Genomic DNA, 26242 nt, shown 5'->3' with positions numbered 1-26242 from the left:
CTTTGACTTTTTTTTTTTTTTTGAAATTTTTTTTTTCCTGAATTTTTTTCCGGCCGGTCAACCACCGTTGACTGCCGGTCTCCGGCGTTAACTTTTTTTTTTTTTTTTTATTGAATTTTTTTTAGAAAAAAAATTATTTTAATTAATATTACTGTCTTTGCTACTAAATTACTGTCTCAGACAGTAATATTACTGTTTGGGACAGTAATATTATGAATATTATTTTCCCGAACAGTAATATTATTAATATTATTGTCTAAGACAGTTAAATTACTGTTGGAGACAGTAATTTAGCATCCAATGCAGTAATATTAATTAAAATAATTCTTTTTAAGAAAAAAAATATAAAAAAAAAAGTCAATTAATTAACAGTTAAATTATTGTCTCCGACAGTTAAATAACTCCTCGAGACAGTAATTTAGCAAACAAATACAGTAATATTAATTAAAAATATTGTTTTTAAGAATAAAAAAGTCAATTAATAGTTAAATTACTGCCTCCGACAGTTATATAACTGCTGGAGACAGTAATTTAGCAACGAATACAGTAATATTAATTAAAATATTTTTGAAGAAAAAAAAAGTCAATTAACAGTTAAATTACTGTCTCCGACAGTTAAATAACTGCCGAAGACAGTAATTGAACAGCCAAGACAGTAATATTAATTAAAATATATTTTTTCAAGAAAAAACAAAATTATAAAAAAAAACAAAAAAAAAAAAATTCAACGCCGGAGACACGGCGGTCAACGGCAGTTGACCGGCCGGAAAAAAATTTCAGGAAAAAAAAAAGGTTTTTCAAAAAAAAAAAAAAAAAGGAGAAGTCAACGCTGGAGACCGGCGGTCTCCGGCGGTCAACGCCGGTTAACGGCGGCGACCGGCGGTCTCCGGTGGTGGCGGATCAAAATTGGGGTCAAAATTGAAGTTATGGTTAGAATTGGTTAATTGATGAAATTGAGCTAAATTGAGGTGTAAATCATGAAATTGAAGTTGAATTGGGTTTCAATGAATTGGGGGTAATTTTTGGTATACATAAAAGGATTTTCCTTATTTGCAAATAAGTTTGAATGAACTGGATGTCCTTTTTTTAATTAAGTGCCCTTGTCATAGGCCTATTTGTTATTTACCCTTAAATTAATATTAGATGCTGAATGAGAAGGGAATGTAATAATATGATAGCACTACTATTAATCATAGTATATTAATAGTATTAATGGGAAATTTGTCAAACATCATTTAAAGCATTCCCAGGCATAGAATATCAATAGTATTAATGACAAGGGATTATTTGGCAAAGCCCTCTCATTTCCAAATTATATAAAATTAATTATTAAGTGGATTACACTTTAGGGGAACCCCTCATTTCGAATATATTTTGACATACTCCCCTCGACCACCCTAAAATATCTATAATGCTCTTTTAAAATCAGTTTTAAACCCTAGCCACTCACAGTCGTCTCTCTCTTCCTCTCTCAACTCCTAGATTCAAATCCTGCCTCCAAATATCTCCAACCGGTGAAGTTGCTTCCCGGAGTCATAACTCTCGCTCCATTAGTCGAAATTCGATGGTTTGACTATCGTTGGATTCCTCCCGTCGAGCTCTTTCTTTTAGTGGTAATTTCATTCACTTTGTAGTACTCGATCTTTTCCTGCAACTATCTTACAGTCGACGCATATTTCAACGATGGTGGGTCTTGCCGGAGTTGTATTTTGTGTTCCGACAGTCGGAATTTGACGGGCTACCCACTGCTGGATTCCTCTCGTCGAGATCTGTATTTTTATGGTAATTTCGTTCAATTTTATATTGTCAGATTTATTTTTATAATTTTTTTTCATTTGTGAGCACGGAACCTTGGGTGGTTATTAGCGGCGGCTAGGATTTTGGTAGGAGGCGATTGGGGTGAGAAGTCACTGGATGTTGGGTTTAGAATTCGTAGCATTTTCCAGCTATAGCATCTCTCTCTCTCTCTATCTCTCGATCTCTTAGTGTTTGTTGATTTTTGAGTGTTTTGATGTTTCTTCAATTTTTGTTGATTTCCAGTAAAATATTTTTGTTTTGTTTTGATTTTGCAATCGCAGCTTAATGAAAGTCATTGAATATCTCCTTGAAGGTGTCAAAAATTTGGTTGAAGTTACATCTGCTCCAAGTTACAATGTTCAACAGACTGTATACATTGTTGTACATTACTATATATTACTATACATTATTAGTTACATATAGTAACATGTAGTTACATATGCATATATTTGTGTATTTTCGATTTGTATTTTATTGGTTTTGAGGTGATTTATAATAAAAATACTGAAATTTGTAAATTTTTGTTGTTGGGGTATATGAATTTCTTTTGTACAAGCCCGTATTCGTGTGTGTATATAATTGATCGACTAAAAATATGGGGTAAAAAAAAGAACACAACTACGAATTACTATAGTTTACTACAGTTACATGTAGATACATTTAGTTATTTTCAGTACAGTAAACATATTGATTTAAAAAAAAAACTTAAAAAATAAATAAAAAATAAATAAATAAATAAATTAAATAGATAAATATATATATATATATATATATATATATATATATATATATATATATATATATATATATATATATATATATATATTTAACAAACATGTTTATTTGAAAAAAAATGATAATAAATAAATCAGCAAAAATGCTAAATGTAGTACCAGAAATGTTGAATGCAGTTTGGCCGAAAATTGCATATAAGGGTAGTATAATATTTTCTCCTCTACAGGGGGTATGTCAAAGGATGATTTTGGTTTGAGTTTATCCCTAATTTATTTGATAACTAGGCCATATGGATATGTAAAATAAGCTTTGATGAAAATTTGTTAAACATCATTCAAGTCATCGATTCAAGTCATCCCCTACAATATATGATATCAATAGTATTAGGGGTAATATGCAATACTCCTTATTTAGAAAATATTTTGAATTAAACTCAATTGACTTTAAAGACTTTTCTTATAATTCAAATCGCAATTTAAATTAGTGAGACCGTCCTGACCAGACATGTTACGACTAAAGTGTCCCTATATATTATGTTGTTAACGTGATACAATGAGATCTCTCTCTCAAATTTTTTTCTTTCTTCAGATCTAAACTGCCGCCGCTGCCCTCCTTCCTTTTTTTCACACCACCGCCGTAATCTGCTCACCATGGCCACCGTTCACAACCTCTCACCTCACTTCACCTAGTCGTCTGCCTCGTAGATGCCGCAGCTGTTTGCGCACTTGTCGCCGCCGGAGCCAACAATGCCCTTCAAACGCCGCCGGCCGAAACCCGTTGAAGGAGGCCCTCCTTTGCCGATGTTGGAGATCGTCTCCCCCCTCAGCCAACACCACCACATCAACGCCTGGTACAAGTGGTAGTGGCGCATCCCCCCACCTCGACGTCGCCCTCCGTTGGTTTTCCTAATTTTTTTCGTTATCTCTCTCGATTTTTTAGTTATTTTTTTCTTTAGATCTGACCAACACCAGCGGCGTCGCCACCTCTCTCACTCTCTCTTTAGTTCATAGTCGGGTTGGTCTAAATACCTACACGGAAGTGCACGTATCGAAAAAGCAATATAGTGGACAATTAAGTCCGGATATCAATCCCATAAGGAATATACAACTGTCTAATCTTAAGCGCTAGATTCTCACAACTATGTTCAAGCCCACCCTACAGTCTAAATTGGAGAAGATTACTAAACTAATCGGGCTACGTTAATTAACTCTGTCTTTCTCTGGTCAATTCCTTCTTTGGACGCTGATGTTTGAAATTGTGTTGGGTGTCTCTCACAAAAATATAGTTGTTTTCATTACTGTTGTAGATGATCTTAATACATAATCAACTAAATTTTATAGTTGTTTTCGATATTTTGTAGTTTATTTCGACAATTTTATATTTGATTTCGATTTTCTTTTATAATTTTTTTCATTATTTTGTAATTATTTTTATTTTTGGTAAACCTGCTATTGTATGTAGGCATCATGATAAAATAAAAACGATTAATCCTGAATTTGGATTTTAGTGATTTTGTGAAAACTTGAAAAAATAATATTTTTAGTAGAAAAAGTAAAATACAAGCGTTTTGTGGATTGAAAAATTACTTCTCTTTTTTTTTTTTTTTTTGTCTTGCTTACAATCATCTCTAACACTCCATATTTATAGTGAGGAGTACATTAATCTACTAATAAATTACAAGATGACTCATAGACTAACAACTCTTCTAATTCTAATCAAAAGACAATTGTTTATACATCAAGACAATGGTGCTTCAAGTTCACATTTATTCTAACATTTAATTCTCCACTTATTCCAACATGAACGCCTATTTTTTTCAATATTGAATTGTCACTTATTCCAATATTAAATTCACATTTATTCAATTGATTCCAACATTGCCTCCCGTAAATTGAATTTGCTTTTGATTCCCAAACCTTCAACTTTTTTTTAGAAAATGGGACCTCCAAGTGGCTTGGTGAAATTTTTCGCAAGAGAGATAATTAAGCGAATTGTATCAAGTCTTGAAATGGGAGCAAATACCTCATTGAAGTCTTCTCCTTTTTTTTGCTTGTATCCTTTTGCAACAAGCCTCACCTTGTATTTGTTGATGGAACCATCACGATTGGTTTTTGTTTTCAACACCCATTTCACACCAATAGGAGATTTGTGTGAAGGTAAAGGTGTGAGCTCCCATGTTTAATTATTTTCAATCGTCTTGATCTCTTCTTTCATCGCTTGATTCACTTTTCTTCTTTTGAGGCTTCTTCAAATGAGATTGGATCCTCCCCGGCAAAGAATGAAAAGAAAATAGAATTTGTTGCATTCACCTCCTCCGGTTCATCATAGAGTTCTCTCAAACTCCTTGGTTTTCTTGGCGGGGGTGATGGTGAATTTTGTGCAGATTCATTTTCACTATCATTTGGTTGCATTGCTTGAGAATCGCCTTCTTCGTCTCCAAGGGTCGGCCAAGTTAATGATTCTGAATTTTTTGAAAAATCATCAGAGGATTTTTCATCAAAATGAACATCCCGACTTATCACAATATTTTTTGTTTGAGGATTGTAAAGCTTGTAAGCTTTTGACCTCTCACTATACCCAATGAAAATGCATTTTTCGGCTTTATCGTCGAGCTTGGTCCTCATAGCATTTGGAATATGTGAATATGCAAGACAACCAAATGTTTTAAGATGACTAACATTTGGCTTGTTACCATACCACACCTCATTTGGAGTAGAATTCTCCAAGCTCTTCGTCGGTGATCGATTTACCATATCCATGATTGTTCGATTTTTTCGCTCCGCCACGCCATTTTGTTGCGGTGTATACCGGGCCATCAATTCATGTCTAATCCCATGGATTCGACAAAATTCATCAAATAAAGAAGATATATATTCTCCACCACGTTCACTCCTCAAAATTTTTATTTTGAAACCGGAAAATTTCTCAACTTGGATTTTAAAAGCATGAAAGAGTTTCGGATTTTTCATTCACAAAATAAGCCCAAACTTTTCTTGTAAAATCATCAATAAATAACAAGAAATATCGATTACCACCGAGAGGGGGAACTTGAAATGGTCCACAAATGTCACTATGAATGAGCTCCAATTGTGACTTTGATTTCCAATTTGACTTGGAAGGAAATGGCTCTCGGTGTTGCTTCCCCAATTGGCATTCTTCACAAATTTCGTCCATGGCTTTAATGTTCGGCAATCCTTGAACAATTTCCTTGTTTAATAACTCCTTCAAATTTTGGAAATTAAGATGCCCAAACCGGTCATGCCACAACTTTGAAACATCGTCCTTCACAGTTAAATGGCAAGAGGCTTCAAAAAATATTATTTCCGGTCATACCGATATTTGCAATGTGTTGATCCTTCTTTTTCAAAATGCAAGTGAAGTCGTCGAGAAACATGTTGAAACCTTTCATCAAGTGACCAACACTTAGAAAATTACTTGCCAAGTTAGGTACATGGTAAACCTCGGACATTGTTTCGACTTTTCCGGGTTTTTTTTTGAAGACAATTTCTCCAACACCTTCTAATGCGTAGGTGTATCCATCTCCAAGCGTAACCGTCCCATGGATAGCTTCCACAAGATTTGAGAATATTTTTTTATTCCCCGTCATGTGCTTCCTCGCACCACTATCCACATACCAAGTATTTTCAAAGTTACCGTTAGATGCAATCAATAAAGTCTCCATATTTTCGACTTTCTTTTCATGCAAATAACCAATTTCTTGCCTTTTTTCTGGATATTTTTCCAAACAATCATTGATTTTGTGTCCCGATTTATGACAATAATGACACTCAACGTAAGGCCTTGTACCTTTATATGATCCTCGGCCTCGGCCTCATCCTCTTTGAAAATTGTTCGGAAAATATTTCTCCTCCTCTTTCGCCTCATCATTTGATTTGGCTTGTCCACGGTAATTGTTGTAAGAGTTTCTTCCTCCTCTTATTTGGCCACGACCTCGGCCACGTCCACGGAACGAGCCACGGCCTCTCGTGAATGTAACTTGGAATTTTAATGCTTGATCCGGAGAAGAGATTTGAGGATTTCTTTGAAGGATCCTTGCTTCGTGTGCCTCCAATCGTCCTTGTAGACTCTCCAATGCCATTGATGAAAGATGTTGTGACTCTTCGATAGCCACAACAACATGATCAAATTTCACTGGCAAGCTTCGCATAATTTTTTCGACAACCCTTTGGGTTTCCATGACTTCGCCATTTGTCGCCATTTGATTTACACGAGAGGTGATTCTTGTAAAATATTCAACAATTTTTTTCGTTTTCTTTCATCTCCAATTTTTCGAATTCAGCCCTCAAAGATTACAAACGAACCTTCTTTACTTCATTTTTCCCGGAATAGGTTGTTTGTAGAATTTCCCATGCCTCCATGGAACTACTTGCCTTGGTTAGTCTTTCATAGACGGGAACTTCGATGGCTTGATATATTTGGAAAAGAGCTTTTCGATCCTTTTGCCTTTCGGTTCTCAAAGTTTGCCTTTGTGCATTCGTCAATTGATCCTCATTTTCGGGAGTCTGAACACCGTCTTCAACAACGCTCCAAATGTCTTGAGATTCAAGACAAAGCTTCATAAGATTACTCCAATAATCGAATTTTTTTGCCATTGAAACGAGGTATAAGAGAAGCAAGGTTGGTGGACATTTTTAAGATGGCTCTGATGCCAATTTGTAGGCACCAGGATGGGATAAGAATGACTGATCCCGAATTTGGATTTTAGTAATTTTGTGAAGACTTGAAAAAATAATATTTTTGAGTAGAGAAAGTAAAATACAAGTGTTTTGTGGATGGAAAAATTACTTCTCTTTTTGTTTTTTTGTCTTGCTTACAATCATCTCTAACACTCCATATTTATAGTGAGGAGTACATTAATCTACTAATAAATTACAAGATGACTCTTAAACTAACAATTCTTCTCATTCTAATTTAATACTTGGGAAAATCAAAAGACAATTGTCTACACATCTAGACGATGGTGCTTCAAATTCATATTTATTCAAACATTCAATCCTCCACTTATTCCAACATGAATTCCCACTTCTTCCAATATTGAATTGCCATTGAATTCACATTTATTCAATTTATTCCAACATTGTAAACCACTATTTTTTGTATTTGTTTTACCATCTTCATATAGTTGATTATGGGGAAAAATCTTACGGAAAATAGTTGTTTGGCATAACATTTTAGTATATTATGCAAACAAATCCAAAAAATAATTGAAAATTGACAAAAATAAAAATACGAATATAATTGATTTTCATGTTTTTTTAGTTGTTTTACAGTGTTCTAATAGTTGATTATGGAGTACACGTGGAGGAGTATTTGTGGTGTTATAGACTTGCTGAAAAAAGGCACTCGTTGGAGAATCGGGAATGGAGACAATGTACAGATTTGGGGTGATAGATGGCTTTCGAGGGGCAGGACTTTCAAACCTTTCACCCCACGGGGTCAGTGGCCAAGAGATATGAAGGTTAAAAGCCTAATTGATAGTGTCACCGGGCAGTGGGACCCGCATATACTATCTCAAATCTTTATCGAAGAAGATATTAATTGTATTTTGTTATTCCCCTTGGAAGTTCCATCAACGAGGATAAACTTATGTGGAATTATAATCGAAATGGATTGTTTTCCGTTCGTAGTGGCTATTATATTGCTTTTCAGATGGAGAAAGAAAAAGATGGATCGAACTTAGCTTCTAGATCTTCGTCGAATTTCTCTGGTTCTTGGAAATGGCTATGGACTTTGAAACTTCCCAGTAAAATTAATTTTTTTTTGTGGTGATGTTTTAAAAATCTCCTTCCTAATCGATTAAATCTTATTAAACATAAGATCATTGAGTCAGGATCGTGTGATTTATGCAATGTAGGCGATGAGGATGTGTTGCATTGCCTAGCTCTCTGCACCTTTGCTAGACAAGTTTGGGCATCGAGTGGGGTACCGTATTTGATCCATTGGCCGGAGGATAAATCGGTTATTGAATGGGTTTTATGGATGAAACAACATCAAGATAGTGCACAGTTTGAGTATTGTGTGGTTATATGTTGGGCGATTTGGAACGCTAGAAATAAGAAACTTTTCGAGGACATGAATAGATCGGCTATGGATATTATTTTGTTTGCGAAAAAATTTATATCGGATATGCGTGGCCTGTCTTTGGTAGTTCTTAGTCCACGTCCACTTTACTCTAGTAGAAGATCAACTATTCGGTGGGAGGCACCTCCTAGGGGTTTCGTTAAAATCAATTTTGATGCTTCTCTGTGCTCTATTGATAATGGATGTGTTTGGGCGTGTTGAATGACCATCTCAAACAAAGGCTTAAGATGTTAGTGAAATGTATGGGATAATTACAGTTTTGGTCCCTCAAGTTTGCACGTTTTTCACTTTTGGTCCCCCATTTACCGCCGTCAACAAAATACACACTAATGTTGTCACATTTTAAGACATTTAGTCCCTCCGTCAGTTTGACCGTCAATAAGTAACGGTCAACTGTTGAATTAGGGCTGAATTTGGGATTTTTCATAGATAAAAATTGCACTCAGACCCCTGCATTCTTTTAAAATATTTTAAAAACCCCCTAAAATTTTATTCAACCCCAGTTTAACCCCAATTTCATCATTTAATCAATTTTGACAAACGACCCCAAATTTTATCACCATTACCGCTGACCGTTGACCGCCGTTGATTTTTTTTTTTCTGCATTGACTTTTTTGTTTAATATTGATTTTGACGCCGTTCACCGACATTGTATCCTCGGTTAACAATGTTGACTTTTTTTTATTTTTTCTAATTTTGTACGAACTTTTTCCTTTGACTTGTTTTCCGATCAATACAATTACTGTATAACACAATAATAATACTATATTAATATCTAGTATCGTAATATTAAAATTACAAACTTTTAACAAAGTTTTTATCTAAAATTCTAGGGCCTAAATACAATTTTAAAAAATTCTAAAATCCATAATTTCTTCCCCTCAATTTTTTCTTCGTGGAACCGGCAATGCATCCCTAATTTATTCCCAAGAAAATATGAAGACGATGAATTAGGCATGTGCGGAGTAATTTGAAATGAGATAACCACTCTAGTACAACGGTTTTTTGGGCTAACACCGGCCGTTAATTTTTACCTTTTTTTTATCTTAAAATTTTACCGTCATTGAAATGCGTTGACTTTTTCCTTTTTTGTTTATTTTGATTGTTTTTATGATATTATTTTCTCGCCGATTATCTGCTTTGATTTTTTTTTTTTTGTAAATATATTTTTTCATTACTCTACAATTTAAATAAAGATAAAATAAAAATCAAGAAAAAAAATGTCAACGCTGTTAAGCCGACATTCAACATCGGTCATCAGGGGGAAAAAAAAGATCAATCGACAAAAGAGTCAACCGAGTTAAAAAGAAAGTCAACGTCGGATTAACACATTTTGAAAAATCAGGGTCATTGGTTAAAATTGGTTAATTGATGAAATAGGGGTTAAATTATGGTTGTATAAAATTTTAGAGGTTTTTAGAATATTTTGAAAGAATACAGGGGTCTTATTGCAATTTTCTCAAAGAAATACCCCAAATTCAACCGTTGACCGTTACTACTTAACGATCAAACAGACGGAGGGACTAAATGTGTTAAAATGTGACAACATTAGTGTGTATTTTGTTGATGGCGGTAAATGGGGGACCAAAAGTGAAAAACGTGCAAACTTGGGGGACCAAAACTGTAATTATCCCTGAAATGTATCATTTAATATTAATATCTCCAATACGCCCCCTCAAGTGCACGCGAATTAAATTTGAAGCCTTGCACTTGAAATATGTTTAAATGGGTGACTGTGGGATTCGAACTCAGGACCTTTCATTTGGCCTGACTCTGATACCATGTTGAATGACCATCTCAACCAAAGGCTTAACATGTTAGTGAAATGTATCATTTAATATTAATATCTCCAATAGGGCGGTTTGGCCAGATATATTGATGGACGATGTGTTGGATGGTACTCTATTAGTTGTAAACAATATTTTGATCCAATCACAACTGAGGCAAAGGCAACTTTGAAAGCCTTGGAGTTTGCTCACGATCATGATTTTCGTCGAGTTGCATTGGAGGGTGATTCAAGTATTATTGTAGCAGCAATTCATGGTGAAGACGATTCATATACAAGGTGTGGAAATCTGATCAACGACATTAAACGGCTAGCTACTACTTTTGAAGAGTTTCATATTTACCATATTTTGAGGGAAGGGAATTCTGCAGCTCATGAAATTGCTAAACTATCTGCTTGTGGTCCTTGTAACTCTAATGTTCTTCCAGATATTATTAAGGATATTGTATCCTCTGAATTTTCAAGTTAAATGAAAATATTATATTTTCTTCTAAAAAAAATAGTTGATTATGGGGAAAAAACGTAAAAAAAAGTTCTTTGGCATAACTTTTTAGTTGATTATGGAAAAAAATCCAAAAAGTAATTGAAAATTAAAATAAATAAAAATATGAAAAAGGGGAAACTACAGTTTGCATCCCTGAATTATAGCGTTTGTCACAAACACCCCCTCGAACTATGAAACGTAACAAAATGACCCCTCCGTTTACAATCTGTTAGTTGGTGTTGATGTGGCATGTTGACTTTCTCAATTATAATTTTTTTTTTTTGTTATTTGTCGTTTTTAGTTTTACCCCTCAATATATATTATCTATCGGATTATTTTGTAGACCCCTCTCATTTCCAAATTATATAGAAGTAACTACCAAGTGGATTACACTCTAGGGGAAACCCCCCTCATTTCGAAAATATTTTGACATACCCCCCTGAGCCACCCTGAAGTTCCTATAATACCCTTCTAAAATCAGTTTTAAACCCTAGCCACTCACGGTCTCTCTCTTCTTCTCCCAGATTCAAAATCCCGCCTCCACAAACCTCCCACCGGCGAAATTGCTTCCCGGAGCCATAACTCTCTCTCCGGTGGTCGGAATTCGATAGTTTAACTACCGTTGGATTCCTCTCGCCGAGCTCTTTCTTTTGGTGGTGGTTTCATTCAGTTCCGAGCGCTGGTCTGTTTCTGCAAATTTTTTTCATTCGAGGACGGTGGTTTTGCCGGAGCTTTATTTTGTGTTCCACCCGTCGAAATTTGACGGGCCACCCACCGTCGGGATCTATATTTTGATGGTAATTTCGTTTATTTTTATGTTTTCAGATTTATTTCTATATTTTTTTGCATTTGTGGGCGTGCCGAACCGTGGGTGGTTATTAGCGGCGTCTAGGGTTTTGGTAGGAGGCGAAGGGGGTGAGGAGTCACTGTCTGTTTGATTTAAAATCTGTAGCATTTCCCAACAATAACCTCTCTCTCTATCTCTCGATCTCTTAATGTTTGTTAATTTTTGAGTGTTTTGATGTTTTTCTTCAAATTTTGTTGATTTGCACTAAAGTAATTTCTTTTTGTTTTGATTTTGCAATTGCAGCTTAATGAAGGTCATTGATCCTTTTCTTGAAGGTGTCAAATTTTGTTTTTTGAAGTTACATCTGATTTGTTCAACAGAGTGTATACATTACTGTACATTATTATACATTACTATAGTAACATGTAGTTACATATGTGTATATTTGTGTATTTTCGATTTGTATTTTATTGGTTCTGATGTGATTTATAATAAAAATATTGAAATTTGTAAATTTTTGTTGGGGTTTTATGAATTTATTTTGTATAAGCCAGTATTCGTGTGTGTATACGATTGATCGACTAAAAATATGGGGAAAAAAACGAACATAACTATGAATTACTATAGGTACTATAGTTACATGTAGTTATTTTCAGTAATGTAAACATATTGTTTTGAAAATTAAAAAAAAATTAAATTTTTTTTTTTTTTTTAATTTTACAAAAAAAATTAAAAAATTAAAAAAATTAAAAAAAAAATATATATATATATATATATATATATATATATATATATATATATAACAAACAGGTTTACATATAAAAAAAAAAGAAAAAAAAAAGGAAAATAATAATAAATAAATCAGCGAAAATGATAAATGCAGGATCATAAATGTTGAATGCAGTTTGGCCGAAAATTGCATATAAGGGTAGTATTGTACTTTCGCTTCTCCAGAGGTATGTCAAATGATGATTTGGGCTTGGGTTGATCCCTAATTTATTTGGTGGCTAGGGGTAAAATAACCCCATTATATATATATATATATATATATATATATATATATATATATATATATATATATATATATATATATATATATATATATATATATATATATATATATATATATATATATATATATATATATATATATATATATATATATATTACTAATTGGTAAATAATATTTAAATTTTTAAACTATCAAAATACCAATAATATTTATTTGGGTAAATTCCGCTTTACCCCCTCGTACTCTCAATTTTATCGATTTACCCCCTTGTACTTGTACAATTTCCCAATACAACCCTTTCCTTCATTTTTTGTCAATTTTGACTCTATGCCATTTGGTCAACTCTGTAAATTACAAAATTGCCACTGCCTATAACGTGTCGTTTCTCCTCCGTCAATATTTTCATTTCTTCTTCTCCCACCACTTCCCCTTCCAAGATATCCCCAAATTGAATCCCTAACTTAGTAAAAATCAAGACCCAAAAATTGATCGATTCCACCCAGTGCAAAGAAAAAAATATATGAATGTGTGAAACTTTCTCTTTTCTAATCTCGAGAGCCAAAATCGAAAAAATTCAATATTTACGTCAATATTTTCACTCTTGACCAAATGGCGTCAGAGTCAAAATCGAAAAAAGTTGACGAAGAGGGTTGTATTGGGAAATTGTACAAGTACAAGGGGGTAAATCGACGAAATTAAGAGTACGAGGGGGTAAAGTGGTTCTTGGGCAGAGTACAAGGGGGTAAAGTGGAATTTACCCAATTTATTTTTTAGTTCATTTAGTTGGAAGTAACTTTTCTAATTTTTAAATGAAAGAAATACATTAATATATATATCCAAATAAACATCTGAATTAAGAAAAAAGAATCTCTCCAACTATTTCCACCTGTCTATATTACCTCTGTGTTTTTTTCCATGGGAACAAAAGATTTTTATTTATTCAACTTTTTGGAGTACAATATCATGGCCATCCTACATACACGCTGCTCCTCTTTCGAGCATCAACAACACATATCGCCGCTCCGCCACCTCCTTTGTTATCAAATATGAAAATCTTCCGAAATCAATAAAATGGCCTCTGCATAAACCCGAAGCCTTTGTAATTTGACTCCAATTACGGTGAACAATAAATCGCGGATCATCTTAATCCGACTCCAAACAAATCCAAATCGCCAAAAAAGCAGGCATCTTTGCCATTGGCAACCGTCAACAAATCTAAATCGCACTTACAACAACCTTCATTGTCTCCAGGTGAGGAGGAATCCGGATCCGAATCCGATGGTTACGACCCGAAGGTCAACAGATAGCACTCAAGCCAACTGGTGACCCACCAAATCCAACAGCAGCGCAAGAAAGTCCAATGCATCCGGTGAAATCCATCGGCATGAAATGGGTCCTCAACGATGATAACACAGTCGCTGCCTCAGTTGGATTTGTGAACTTACAATGTTTGTTCCTTATTTGTAGTTGGCTTCTCAAGTAATTGAAAATTACAGTCGGACATTTTTTCGCTCTTGGGAGAGATAATAATCTCCATGGTGAGGATGATGCCACATCAGTTGGACTCCCCTAATTTAATTTCGCAGCAGAAAATAATAAGGGTAAAAATGTAAATGCACATTATTTCTAACGGTGTTAAATCCCTAATGTTTGACAAAGTCATGGACTATTTTGTTACGTTTTATAGTTTAGGGGGGGTGTTCGAGACATATCTCATAGTTCAGGGGTGTAAACTGTATTTTCCCATATGAAAAAAAGAAAAAAAAAATGACAATCCGAAGCATAATATTGGAATACGTGGCACTTTTTAGGGTTTCAAATCCTAGGTGTAGCACCCCCTCTATTATAGGCGATAAATCGAACCGGTTTATCGGAATTAATTGATTCAGCGAAAGCAACTTATAGGATCACATTTAAAACACGAAAAATCAACACTTTCGATTTTAAAACCATACTTGAATATTTAGAATTCTAGTAATTTTCGCAACATTGTTTTGAAAAGCTTGAGTCGATAATTATTATTATTAATTTTTTTTTTTTTTCATTTTTTTTATAACCTTTTTGAGAAGGAGTTTAATCGAGTGCTACACTATCATAAAACATAGGTTCGAAATTAAAATCAGAGTTTAGAAATATTTTGGCGATAAACGATGAAAGCACGAAATATACGAACTATTCATAAACATAAACGGATCAATATATTATAGGGTTCAAAATAGGATCCGTTACCGATTAAAGTCCCGTACTTTAAGGGAGTACGATAGTAAGCGAAAACGGAAGTTATATTATATTAAATCACCAAAATAGTACGTAGCCACACTTATAGAACCCTTGTTTGAACTTCCAAAAACTCCGGGCAAGACTTCGATCCACTACTCGGTCCATTCCGGGGGAGGATTACCACTAGCACTACCTGCAATTAGAAAATATCTATATGAGCTATTAAGCTCAGTAAGAAATCCGAGGAATTACCGAGGGTTGAAAATAGGTTATACATATATATATTATATATAACATTTCGATCACCTTCACTGAGTCATACAAACATCACACAAGAATCGATTCACAAAAATACTAAACATTTAAGTCACAAACATGCTCATGAATGCAATCCGTGTAAAAATCATTTTTTTTTTCATTTATCGGATCAGTAAAAGATTAATTTCTATATTCTGATATTAAACCGTTTCGAGCCCGTCTATGGATCCAATATGACTCATATCACTCGTATCACTCCTCTCAACCCTAGTTGGATACCGGCAAAGCTGGAAGTTTTGGAAAATTGCAGTTTAGCCCTTAAACCTTTTAGATTTGTACATGCAAGCCACTAGAAATGAAAATCTCTATTTTTCTTGTAAAAATCTTTGAAATTTCGAAATCTTCAAATCTTTAGTCAAGAAATGATAGTACTTATAGATCTTAAGCATAGATTAAACATGCAAGAAGAGGAGATTAAAGATTAACACAAAATTTCCATTTTCCCCAAAAATTCCTAACTTTCGAAATACTTAAAATTCTTTTAGGTAATCTTGAAAACTCTTTTAAAATAATATAATATCTTCTAATTGCAGCAAGAAACTCGAAATTGCTTACCTAAGTCACCAAAAGGAAAATGAAGAACAAGCAAAACAGAGAGACTTCAAGGGTTGATGCCAAACTCGAACCAAGCCACTTTTATGGTGAAAGATATAGTGTGTGCTTCCAAAATGGATGTGTTGTTTTCTGCGGTGAATGGACAAGTAGTTCTTATGGTGTTCTTTGCATACTCTAGAGCCATGGTTAAATAGGGGATTTTCATGGTGGTTTTTGTTTTTTCTTGTAAAATGAGTGGTGATGTGGAAGGAGATGACAACAATGCTGGTGGTGATGTCTCGGTGGAATGAGGGAGAGGAAGCCAAGTAGGGAGATTATGTGTTGTAAGGAAGAATATGAAGAGTGTCTCTTCAAATCTCTTGAGTGTGGATTAAGAGAAGTGATTAGAAAATGCCAAGTGTTAAGTCATGCAATATTTACTAATTTTATTTATTTATTTTAAACACACCCTTTACTCACACACACATCATCCGATCCATATATATATATATATATATATATATATATATATATATATATATATATATATATATATATATATATGTATATGTATATGTCGAGTACGTGTATATATACATGTATGAGATATGTATATATGTAATCATGTATGTATGTATGTATGCATGTACACATAGTAGGCATAGAAAATGCAAATCTATTTAATTAAGCCATTAAATACGTAAATCATATATTTCACGTAATCACAAAATCACATATTTATTAAACACATAATAAAGCTACCATTAAATATAACATGTCCAAGTATCTAGACATTTATGCAAGTTAACAATTTAATTCACGTAAAAAATTTCGAGGAAAAATTTAAGTTCGTAGTTTTGGGTTTTGAAAGTATGGGGTATTACAATCCCTCCCCCCCCCCCCCCCCCCCCCGAAAAAAATTTTGTCCCCAAAATTGTTACCTGACCCGATCAATTCCAGGTAACGTTTACGCATTTCCTCTTCCCTTTACCACGTGGCTTCTTCGGGTGTATGATTTTGCCAAAGGATCTTAACAAATTGGATTTCTCGGTTTCGAAGAGTCTTGGATTTGGAATCAAGTATTTGGGAAGGTTTTTCTTCGTAAGCTAAGTTGGGAGATAATTCAATCGGTTCGGTTTTCAAGATGTGGTCCGGACTTCGGATATATTTGCGGAGCATCGAAACGTGGAATACGTTGTGAATATTGGACAAGTGGGGTGGTTAGGCTAGTCTGTAGGCTCGGGTACCAATTTTATCAAGAATTTCGAATGGGCCGATAAATCGTGGTGCCAACTTTCCTTTTTTCTCAAATCACATAATCCCTTTGAAAGGTGCCACTTTAAGAAACACGGAGTATCCGACTTCAAATTCTAAGTCTCTCCTACGAGAATTGGCATAGCTCTGTTGTCGATCTTGGGCGACAAGCATCTTTTCCCGAATATTTTGGATTATCTCCACGGTTTGTTGCACTAAATCAGGGCCGAGATATTTTATGTCGCCAATTTCGTCCCAATGAAGTGGTGATCGGCACTTACGACCATATATAGCTTCATATGGTGCCATTCCAATTGATGAGTGGAAGTTATTGTTGTACGCGAATTCGATTAATGGGAGACGGAATTCCCAATTTCCTCCAAAGTTGAGAATGCAGGCGCGTAGCAGATCTTCTAGGGTTTTGATGGTTCGCTCGGATTGAGCGTCGGTTTGTGGGTGATAGGCCGTGCTGAATTTAATCGTGTGCCGAGGGTTTCGTGTAAGCTTTTCTAGAATTTGGACGTAAATCGAGGGTCTCGATCGGAAATAATGGTGACGGGAACGCCATGAAGTCTAACGATCTCTCGGACGTATATTTCGGCTAGTTTGTCTAAGCTAAAAGTCATCCGGATTGGGAGAAAATGAGCCGATTTGGGTCGGTCAACAATCACCCAAATGGCATCGGATCCCCTTTGGCTATTTGGAAACCCTTGCACAAAATCCATCGTAACGGCTTCTCATTTCCATTCTGGAATTAAGTTTGATTGAAGTAAGCCGCCGGGCCTCTGATGTTTCGCCTTGACTTGTCGGCATATTAAGCATTCCGCGACGAATCGAGCCACGTCTTTCTTCATTCCGGGTCACCAGTATAACTTTTTGAGGTCGTGATACATCTTGGTTTCACCGGGATGGCAAGTGTACGTAGTTGGATGAGCTTCGGTTAGGATTAGTCGGCGTGTTCGGATCGTCAGGAATGTAGATTCGATCTTGGAATCGAACAAGTCCTTCGGAGATTCGAAAGTTTGGATGGGATTCGAGGTTGCCACGAATTTTGAGAATTTGCGGGTCGCGTTGTTGAGCTGTTTTGATCGATTCCCTTAAAGTGGGCTGAACAGTGAGGGCGTTCATTGACTTGCGGCTGAGAGCGTCGGCAACAATGTTAGCTTTGCCGGGGTGGTAGAGTATCTCACAATCGTAGTCCTTGACTAGTTCAAGCCATCTTCTTTGTCTCATGTTCAAATCCTTCTAAGTGAAAAAGTATTTCAGGCTCTTGTGATCGGTGTAGATGGTACATTTTTCGCCATAGAGGTAGTGTCGCCAGATCTTGAGTGCGAATACGACGGCGGCTAATTCGAGATCGTGTGTTGGATAATTCCGTTCGTACTCCTTGAGTTGGCGCGAGGCGTAAGCTATGACTTTCCCATTTTGCAGAAGTTCAACTCCCAACCCCAGTTTAGATGCATCACCGTAAACTATGAATTCTCCCGTTTTCTCCGGTAACGTGAGGATTGGTGCTGATGTGAGTCGATTCTTCAATTCGGTGAAGCATTCTGGGGTCCATTGATACTTAACGTCCTTTCGGGTTAGTCGGGTGAGCGGAGAGGCAAGCGTTGAGAAATCTTTCACAAACTTGCGGTAGTAGCCAGCTAGTCCGAGGAAACTTCTGATTTCCTTTGCATTCTTTGGAGTCGACCAATTTGACACCGCCTCTATCTTGCTAGGATCGACAGAGATTCCTTTTGCCGATACAATGTGACCAAGGAAAGCCACATTTGATAACCAAAATTCACATTTGCTAAATTTGGCGTAAAGCTGACGAGATCAGAGAATCTGAAGTGCGGTGCGGAGGTGTAACACATGCTCTTCTTGGTTCTTAGAGTAGATCAAGATATCGTCAATGAAGACAATTACGAATTGGTCCAAGTATTGATGAAAGACTCGGTTCATGAGGTCCATGAAAGCTGGGGGGCATTGGTTAGACCGAAAGGCATGATTACGAATTCATAATGGCCATATCGGGTTCGGAAAGCGGTTTTGGGAATATCTGAGTCTTTGATTTTGAGTTGGCGGGTATCCGGATCGGAGATCGATTTTGGAAAAGACGGAGGAGCCTTGGAGTTGGTCAAACAAATCGTCAATACGAGGGAGGGGGTATTTATTCTTGATTGTGATTTTATTAAGTTCACGGTAATCAGTGCATAAGTGAAGTGATCCGTCTTTCTTTTTGACGAACAATACGGGGGTTCCCCACGGTGAGTGACTGGGCCAGACGTAGCCTTTATCAAGCAATTCCTGAATTTGATCGTTCAGCTCTTTAATTATGTCGGGGCCATCCGGTATGGGGCTTTGGAAATGGGTGCAGCTCCGGGAATCAAGTTGATCTCAAACTCGATTTCTTGATCGGGTGGAAGTCCAGGGATGTTGTCGGGAAATACGTCGGGGAATTCTTGCAACGCCGGTATATCGGACATTTAAGGTTTGTCGTTAGGTTCGGATTTCAAAATGTCCACTAAGTAGCCGAAATGACCCTTGTGAATAAGTTTGACATATTTGAATTTTGACAACAAAATCCAATTTCAACCTTTTCTTTTCTTAAACATTTTTTTTCTAATTTTTTTTCCGATCGGTTTCCTGAATTGATTTTCTTTTTATCTGCTTTTTTCGCCGCCGGTTATCGGCGTTGATTTTTTTCTTCCTAAATATTTTATCCGTTGTTTTACGCCCGCCGTTGAATGTTGATTGTTATTGTACTACTATTAACAGTAACTGTACTGCCGTTGACAGTACATTTACATAATTGTACTGTCGTTGACAGTGCATTTACGTAATTGTAATGTCGTTTGTCAACCACATCATTATTATTTCTTTTTTGCCTTTTATTTATATTGTTTGATTTTTTGACAAGTTAACGTAATAATATTACTGTCGTTGACGTTAAATTATTGTAAACACAATAATATTACTATCAACCACATCAATATTAATTTTTTGGCCTTTTTATTTTGTTTGACTTGTTGACCGTTTAACGTAACAATATTACTGTCTACTATTGTAATATTACTGTAAACACAATACTATTATTGTGGTTGACGGTAATATTACTGTCCTTGTAGTAATATTACTGTGGTTGACAGTAATATTATAGTCAACCACATCAATATTTACTATTTTGGCTTTTTATTATGTTTGCCTTTGTTAAACGGTCAACATATTAATATTACTCTATTACAGAATAATAGTGAATTTTGTTGTGTTAATATTATTGTGCTAGATAGTAATATATCAATATTACTGTGTAAAAAAGTAACATTAGTTAATATTAATGTGTTAAACAGTAATATAGTTAATATGAGTGTCAACCACAGCAAGAATACTGTTTAAACGGGCCAAAATATGTTGAAGCAAAGAAAAGTTAAAAAAGAAAAGAAAAAATCAACGCCTCCACCGAGCGACGTTGATCGTCAGTCAGCGGCTGCATAAAGAAGTACAAAAGAAAAAAAGAATATAATCGAAAAAAGTCAACGCCGGAGACCGGCAGTCAACGATGGCGACGAGCGAAATTGTACTCAAAATTGGGTTATGGGTCAAAATTGAATAATTTGTGAATATTTGGGACAAATTGAGGTTTAATTGAATTAAATAATGAAATTGGAGCATATTTAAATATGTTGAGGTATTTTAGTCTTTTACACACATTTGGACAATGTCTAGACTTTTTTGTAATAGAGTTTTTTGTCCCATTATAGATTTATATTTAGTTTAGGAGTTTTAGTTAGATTGTGACTAGACCTATATCATTTAATAGGGTATTTCTATGAGAGAATAATACACAAATCAAATTAATTATGATATTTTTCCAAGTATTTTAACATGATATTAGAGTCATACTTACTATTGGTTTTTGGTGTTTCTCCATCTTTCGTTCGGTTCAGCCGAGAAGAAAAATGGCATAAACCAAAGTTTTTTTTCTTTGCATTCATATATTTTTTCTTTGCATTCATATCTTGTTGATTGTTATTGTACTATCATTAACAGTAACTGTACTGCCGTTGACAGTACATTTACATAATTGTACTGTCGTTGACAGTGCATTTACGTAATTGTAATGTCGCTTGTCAACCACATCATTATTATTATTATTATTTTTCCTTTTACTTATATTGTTTGATTTTTTGACAAGTTAACGTAATAATATTACTGTCGTTGACGGTAAAATTATTGTAAACACAATAATATTACTGTCAACCACATCAATATTAATTTTTTGGCCTTTTTATTTTGTTTGACTTGTTGACCGTTTAACGTAATAATATTACTGTCTACTATTGTAATATTACTGTAAACACAATACTATTACTGTGGTTGACGGTAATATTACTGTCCTTGTAGTAATATTACTGTGGTTGACAGTAATATTATAGTCAACCACATCAATATTAACTATTTTGGCTTTTTATTATGTTTGTCTTTGTTAAACGGTCAACATATTAATATTACTCTATTACAGAATAATAGTGAATTTTGTTGTGTTAATATTATTGTGCTAGAGAGTAATATATCAATATTACTGTGTTAAACAGTAATATTAGTTAATATTAATGTGTTAAACAGTAATATATTTAATATGAATGTCAACCACAACAAGAATACTGTTTAAATGGGCCAAAATATGTTGAAGCAAAGAAAAGTTAAAAAGGAAAAGAAAAAGTCAACGCCTCCACCGAGCGACGTTGACCGTCGGTCAGCGGCTGCATAAAGAAGTACAAAAGCAAAAAAGAATATAATCGAAAAAAGTCAACTCCGGAGACCGGCAGTCAACGATGGCGACGAGCGAATTTGTACTCAATATTGGGTTATGGGTCAAAATTGAATAATTTGTGAAATTTTGGGACAATTTGAGGTTAAATTGAATTAAATGATTAAATTGGAGCATATTTAAATGTGTTGAGATATTTTAATCTTTTACACACCTTTGGACAATTTCTGGACTTTTTTGTAATAGAGTTTTTTGTCCCATTATAGATCTATATTTAGTTTAGGAGTTTTAGTTAGATGACTAGACCTATATCATTTAATAGGGTATTTCTATGAGAGAATAATACACAAATCAAATTAATGATAATATTTTTCCAAGTATTTTAACATGATATTAGAGCCATACTTACTATTGGTTTTTGGTGTTTCTCCATCTTTCGTTCGGTTCAGCCGAGCAGAAAAACGGCATAAACCAAAGTTTTTTTTCTTTGCATTCATATCTTTTTTCTTTGCATTCATATCTTGTTGATTGTTATTGTACTATCATTAACAGTAACTGTACTGCCGTTGACAGTACATTTACATAATTGTACTGTCGTTGACAGTGCATTTACGTAATTGTAATGTCGCTTGTCAACCACATCATTATTATTATTATTTTTCCTTTTATTTATATTGTTTGATTTTTTGACAAGTTAACGTAATAATATTACTGTCGTTGACGGTAAAATTATTGTAAACACAATAATATTACTGTCAACCACATCAATATTAATTTTTTGGCCTTTTTATTTTGTTTGACTTGTTGACCGTTTAACGTAATAATATTACTGTCTACTATTGTAATATTACTGTAAACACAATACTATTACTGTGGTTGACGGTAATATTACTGTCCTTGTATTAATATTACTGTGGTTGACAGTAATATTATAGTCAACCACATCAATATTAACTATTTTGGCTTTTTATTATGTTTGTCTTTGTTAAACGGTCAACATATTAATATTACTCTATTACAAAATAATAGTGAATTTTGTTGTGTTAATATTATTGTGCTAGAGAGTAATATATCAATATTACTGTGTTAAACAGTAATATTAGTTAATATTAATGTGTTAAACAGTAATATAGTTAATATGAATGTCAACCACAGCAAGAATACTGTTTAAATGGGCCAAAATATGTTGAAGCAAAGAAAAGTTAAAAAAGAAAAGAAAAAGTCAACGCCTCCACCGAGCGACGTTGACCGTTGGTCAGCGGCTGCATAAAGAAGTACAAAAGCAAAAAAGAATATAATCGAAAAAAGTCAACGCCGGAGACCGGCAGTCAAGGATGGCGACGAGCGAAATTGTACTCAAAATTGGGTTATAGGTCAAAATTGAATAATTTGTGAAATTTTGGGACAAATTGAGGTTAAATTGAATTAAATGATGAAATAGGAGCATATTTAAATGTGTTGAGGTATTTTAGTCTTTTACACACCTCTTGACAATGTCTTGACTTTTTTGCAATAGAGTTTTTTGTCCCATTATAGATCTATATTTAGTTTAGGAGTTTTAGTTAGATTGTGACTAGACCTATATCATTTAATAGGGTATTTCTATGAGAGAATAATACACAAATCAAATTAATTATGATATTTTTCCAAGTATTTTAACATGATATTAGAGCCATACTTACTATTGGTTTTTGGTGTTTCTCTAATATCTTTCGTTCGGTTCAGCCGAGAAGAAAAACGGCATAAACCAAAGTTTTTTTTCTTTGCATTCATATCTTTTTTCTTTGCATTCATATTTTGTTGATTGTTATTGTACTATCATTAACAGTAATTGTACTGCCGTTGACAGTACATTTACATTATTGTACTGTCGTTGACAGTGCATTTACGTAATTGTAATGTCGCTTGTCAACCACATCATTATTATTATTATTTTGCCTTTTATTTATATTGTTTGATTTTTTGACAAGTTAACGTAATAATATTACTGTCGTTGACGGTAAAATTATTGTAAACACAATAATATTACTGTCAACCACATCAATATAATTTTTTGGCCTTTTTATTTTGTTTGACTTGTTGACCGTTTAACGTAATAATATTACTGTCTACTATTGTAATATTACTGTAAACACAATACTATTACTGTGGTTGACGGTAATATTATTGTCCTTGTAGTAATATTACTGTGGTTGACAGTAATATTATAGTCAACCACATCAATATTAACTATTTTGGCTTTTTATTATGTTTGTCTTTGTTAAACGGTCAACATATTAATATTACTCTATTACAGAATAATAGTGAATTTTGTTGTGTTAATATTATTGTGCTAGAGAGTAATATATAAATATTACTATGTTAAACAATAATATTAGTTAATATTAATGTGTTAAACAGTAATATAGTTAATATGAGTGTCAACCACAACAAGAATACTGTTTAAATGGGCCAAAATATGTTGAAGCAAAGAAAAGTTAAAAAAGAAAAGAAAAAGTCAGCGCCTCCACCGAGCGACGTTGACCGTCGGTCAACGGCTGCATAAAGAAGTACAAAAGCAAAAAAGAATATAATCGAAAAAAGTCAACGCCGGAGATCGGCAGTCAACGATGGCGACGAGCGAAATTGTACTCAAAATTGGGTTATGGGTCAAAATTGAATAATTTGTGAAATTTTGGGACAAATTGAGGTTAAATTGAATTAAATGATGAAATTGGAGCATACTTAAATGTGTTGAGGTATTTTAGTCTTTACACACCTCTGGACAATGTCTTGACTTTTTTGTAATAGAGTTTTTTGTCCCATTATAGATTTATATTTAGTTTAGGAGTTTCAGTTAGATTGTGACTTGACCTATATCATTTAATAGGGTATTTCTATGAGAGAATAATACACAAATCAAATTAATTATGATATGTTTCCAAGTATTTTAACATGATATTAGAGCCATACTTACTATTGGTTTTTGGTGTTTCTCCATCTTTCGTTTGGTTCAGCCGAGAAGAAAAACGGCATAAACCAAAGTTTTTTTTCTTTGCATTCATATCTTTGGTGTTTCTCCATCTTTTTTCTTGTTTATTTGTGTTTCTTCTTCTTCTTTATTGTGCTTAGATCGCTAAGGGAAAAAAAAAACAATATAAGTCACTGTTGTCATACGTTCGTCGTTGTGCATGATGTTCCAATCGATATTCTGATCAAGATCGTTGTTAGCCGATCTATGCAATCAATGGAAACCAAACGATCATCGAAGTTGTCAGAAATTATGCACGTCTTCAAGTTCCGAGACTCTCAAACGCTACGCGACTCATCTGAAGAGACGTCATTATAATTTGGGTAACACCCTCAAGTTGGTCTTTCACCCACCTTGAGTTTGAGAGGTGTTCTTAGTATAATTATGATTCTTTTATTATAGAATAACATTTAGATTGTGAGTTCTAGTTAGATTGTGACTTAGACTGATAACTCGAAACTAGTGATGTGGGGAGCTTGAAAATGGTAAGAGCAAGCACTAGCTGGTGGGTCTTTATGCCTGAAGATGATGGTTTTTTAAGATAATGAAGAGCGGTGGTAGTGGAAGAGGTGGTGGTGCCGTGGTGAGAAAAAGGAAGGAGATTAGGGTTTTTAAGGAAATTTTGAAATTGCAATTTGGTCATTAGAATTAGATGGATAAATTTAAAATCGGGTGAAATTGAAAAAAAAAAAACATATGGCCTAAAATGACGCTTATACCCCTTAATTGGATGGAAATTTTTGAAATCCATTAAAAAATACACCGGAGTTCGAATTTTAGGGCAAAGTGGAACTATAACAAAATTTTAAAGGAGAAGCGTCTGATTTTTTAATTTGTAAAGGGGGAAGTGGTAAATTTGAAAATGTCTAGAAAGCCAAGTGCATTTTTACAAGAAACAATCAATGAATTTGGATACCAAAGAATCCAACGTTAAATTATTCTCGTAAAAACCCCACCCACCCACAATCTTTTGTAATTCTTGAAATCCTCTAAAAGTTGAATAGAGAAAAAGATGAATGTCTCGGCAAGTGTGTGATTGGAATGTCTCGGCAAGTGTGTGATTGGGGATTTAGATTTCGAGGATTATTGGATTATGGATAGGTTCCATACTCTATAGTACAAAGTTTGAGATGCAAAAAATATTCAAGGAAATAGTAAAATCATTCATCATGAATTCATCTCATACATAAGCTCAATCAATTTCCAAGAAAATACTATTAACTCTTACACAATTGCAGGAACCATAACAAAAATTCATCTACCTATCCAGAACGAGTACACAGTTCAAAAGAAAAAAGAGAAAAGAAAAAAAAAAACCCTAAACAAAACATAAAGAAAAGGCAATCGATAAAATTCCTCACGAAAAACATAACGTCTTCACTAATCACTGATTGGTTGGATTATAAACCTGAAATCCAGATGACCAATCATAATCATAATCATGCAG

General features: G+C 34.3%; 1 protein-coding gene across 1 annotated transcript; it reads left to right on the top strand.

The window, feature by feature from the left end:
* The first annotated feature begins 7840 nt into the window (after nucleotides 1–7840).
* LOC148767069 (uncharacterized) lies at nucleotides 7841–10889 on the top strand. The gene is made up of 4 exons (XM_088825938.1): nucleotides 7841–8011; nucleotides 8203–8296; nucleotides 8408–8697; nucleotides 10491–10889. The coding sequence occupies exons 1-4, from the start codon at nucleotides 7841–7843 to the stop codon at nucleotides 10887–10889; spliced, it is 954 nt and encodes a 317-aa protein (XP_088682064.1).
* Nucleotides 10890–26242: the final 15353 nt, after the last annotated feature.

This window comes from Erythranthe guttata, chromosome 11, assembly GCF_056151865.1.
Source record: "Erythranthe guttata isolate IM_541 chromosome 11, IM_541, whole genome shotgun sequence".
In the NCBI taxonomy this organism is placed as follows: Eukaryota; Viridiplantae; Streptophyta; class Magnoliopsida; order Lamiales; family Phrymaceae; genus Erythranthe; species Erythranthe guttata.
This window is presented reverse-complemented; position numbering and strand designations above follow the sequence as displayed.

Excerpts from the sequence above, each read along its gene's own strand:
- LOC148767069 (XM_088825938.1), top strand. The coding sequence starts at position 7,841 with ATGGAGTACACGTGGAGGAGTATTTGTGGTGTTATAGACTTGCTGAAA. Across the intron at positions 8,012-8,202 it reads AGTGGCCAAGAGATATGAAG|ATGGAGAAAGAAAAAGATGG; the intron begins GTTAAAAGCCTA and ends ATTGCTTTTCAG. Across the intron at positions 8,698-10,490 it reads ATATGCGTGGCCTGTCTTTG|GGCGGTTTGGCCAGATATAT; the intron begins GTAGTTCTTAGT and ends TATCTCCAATAG.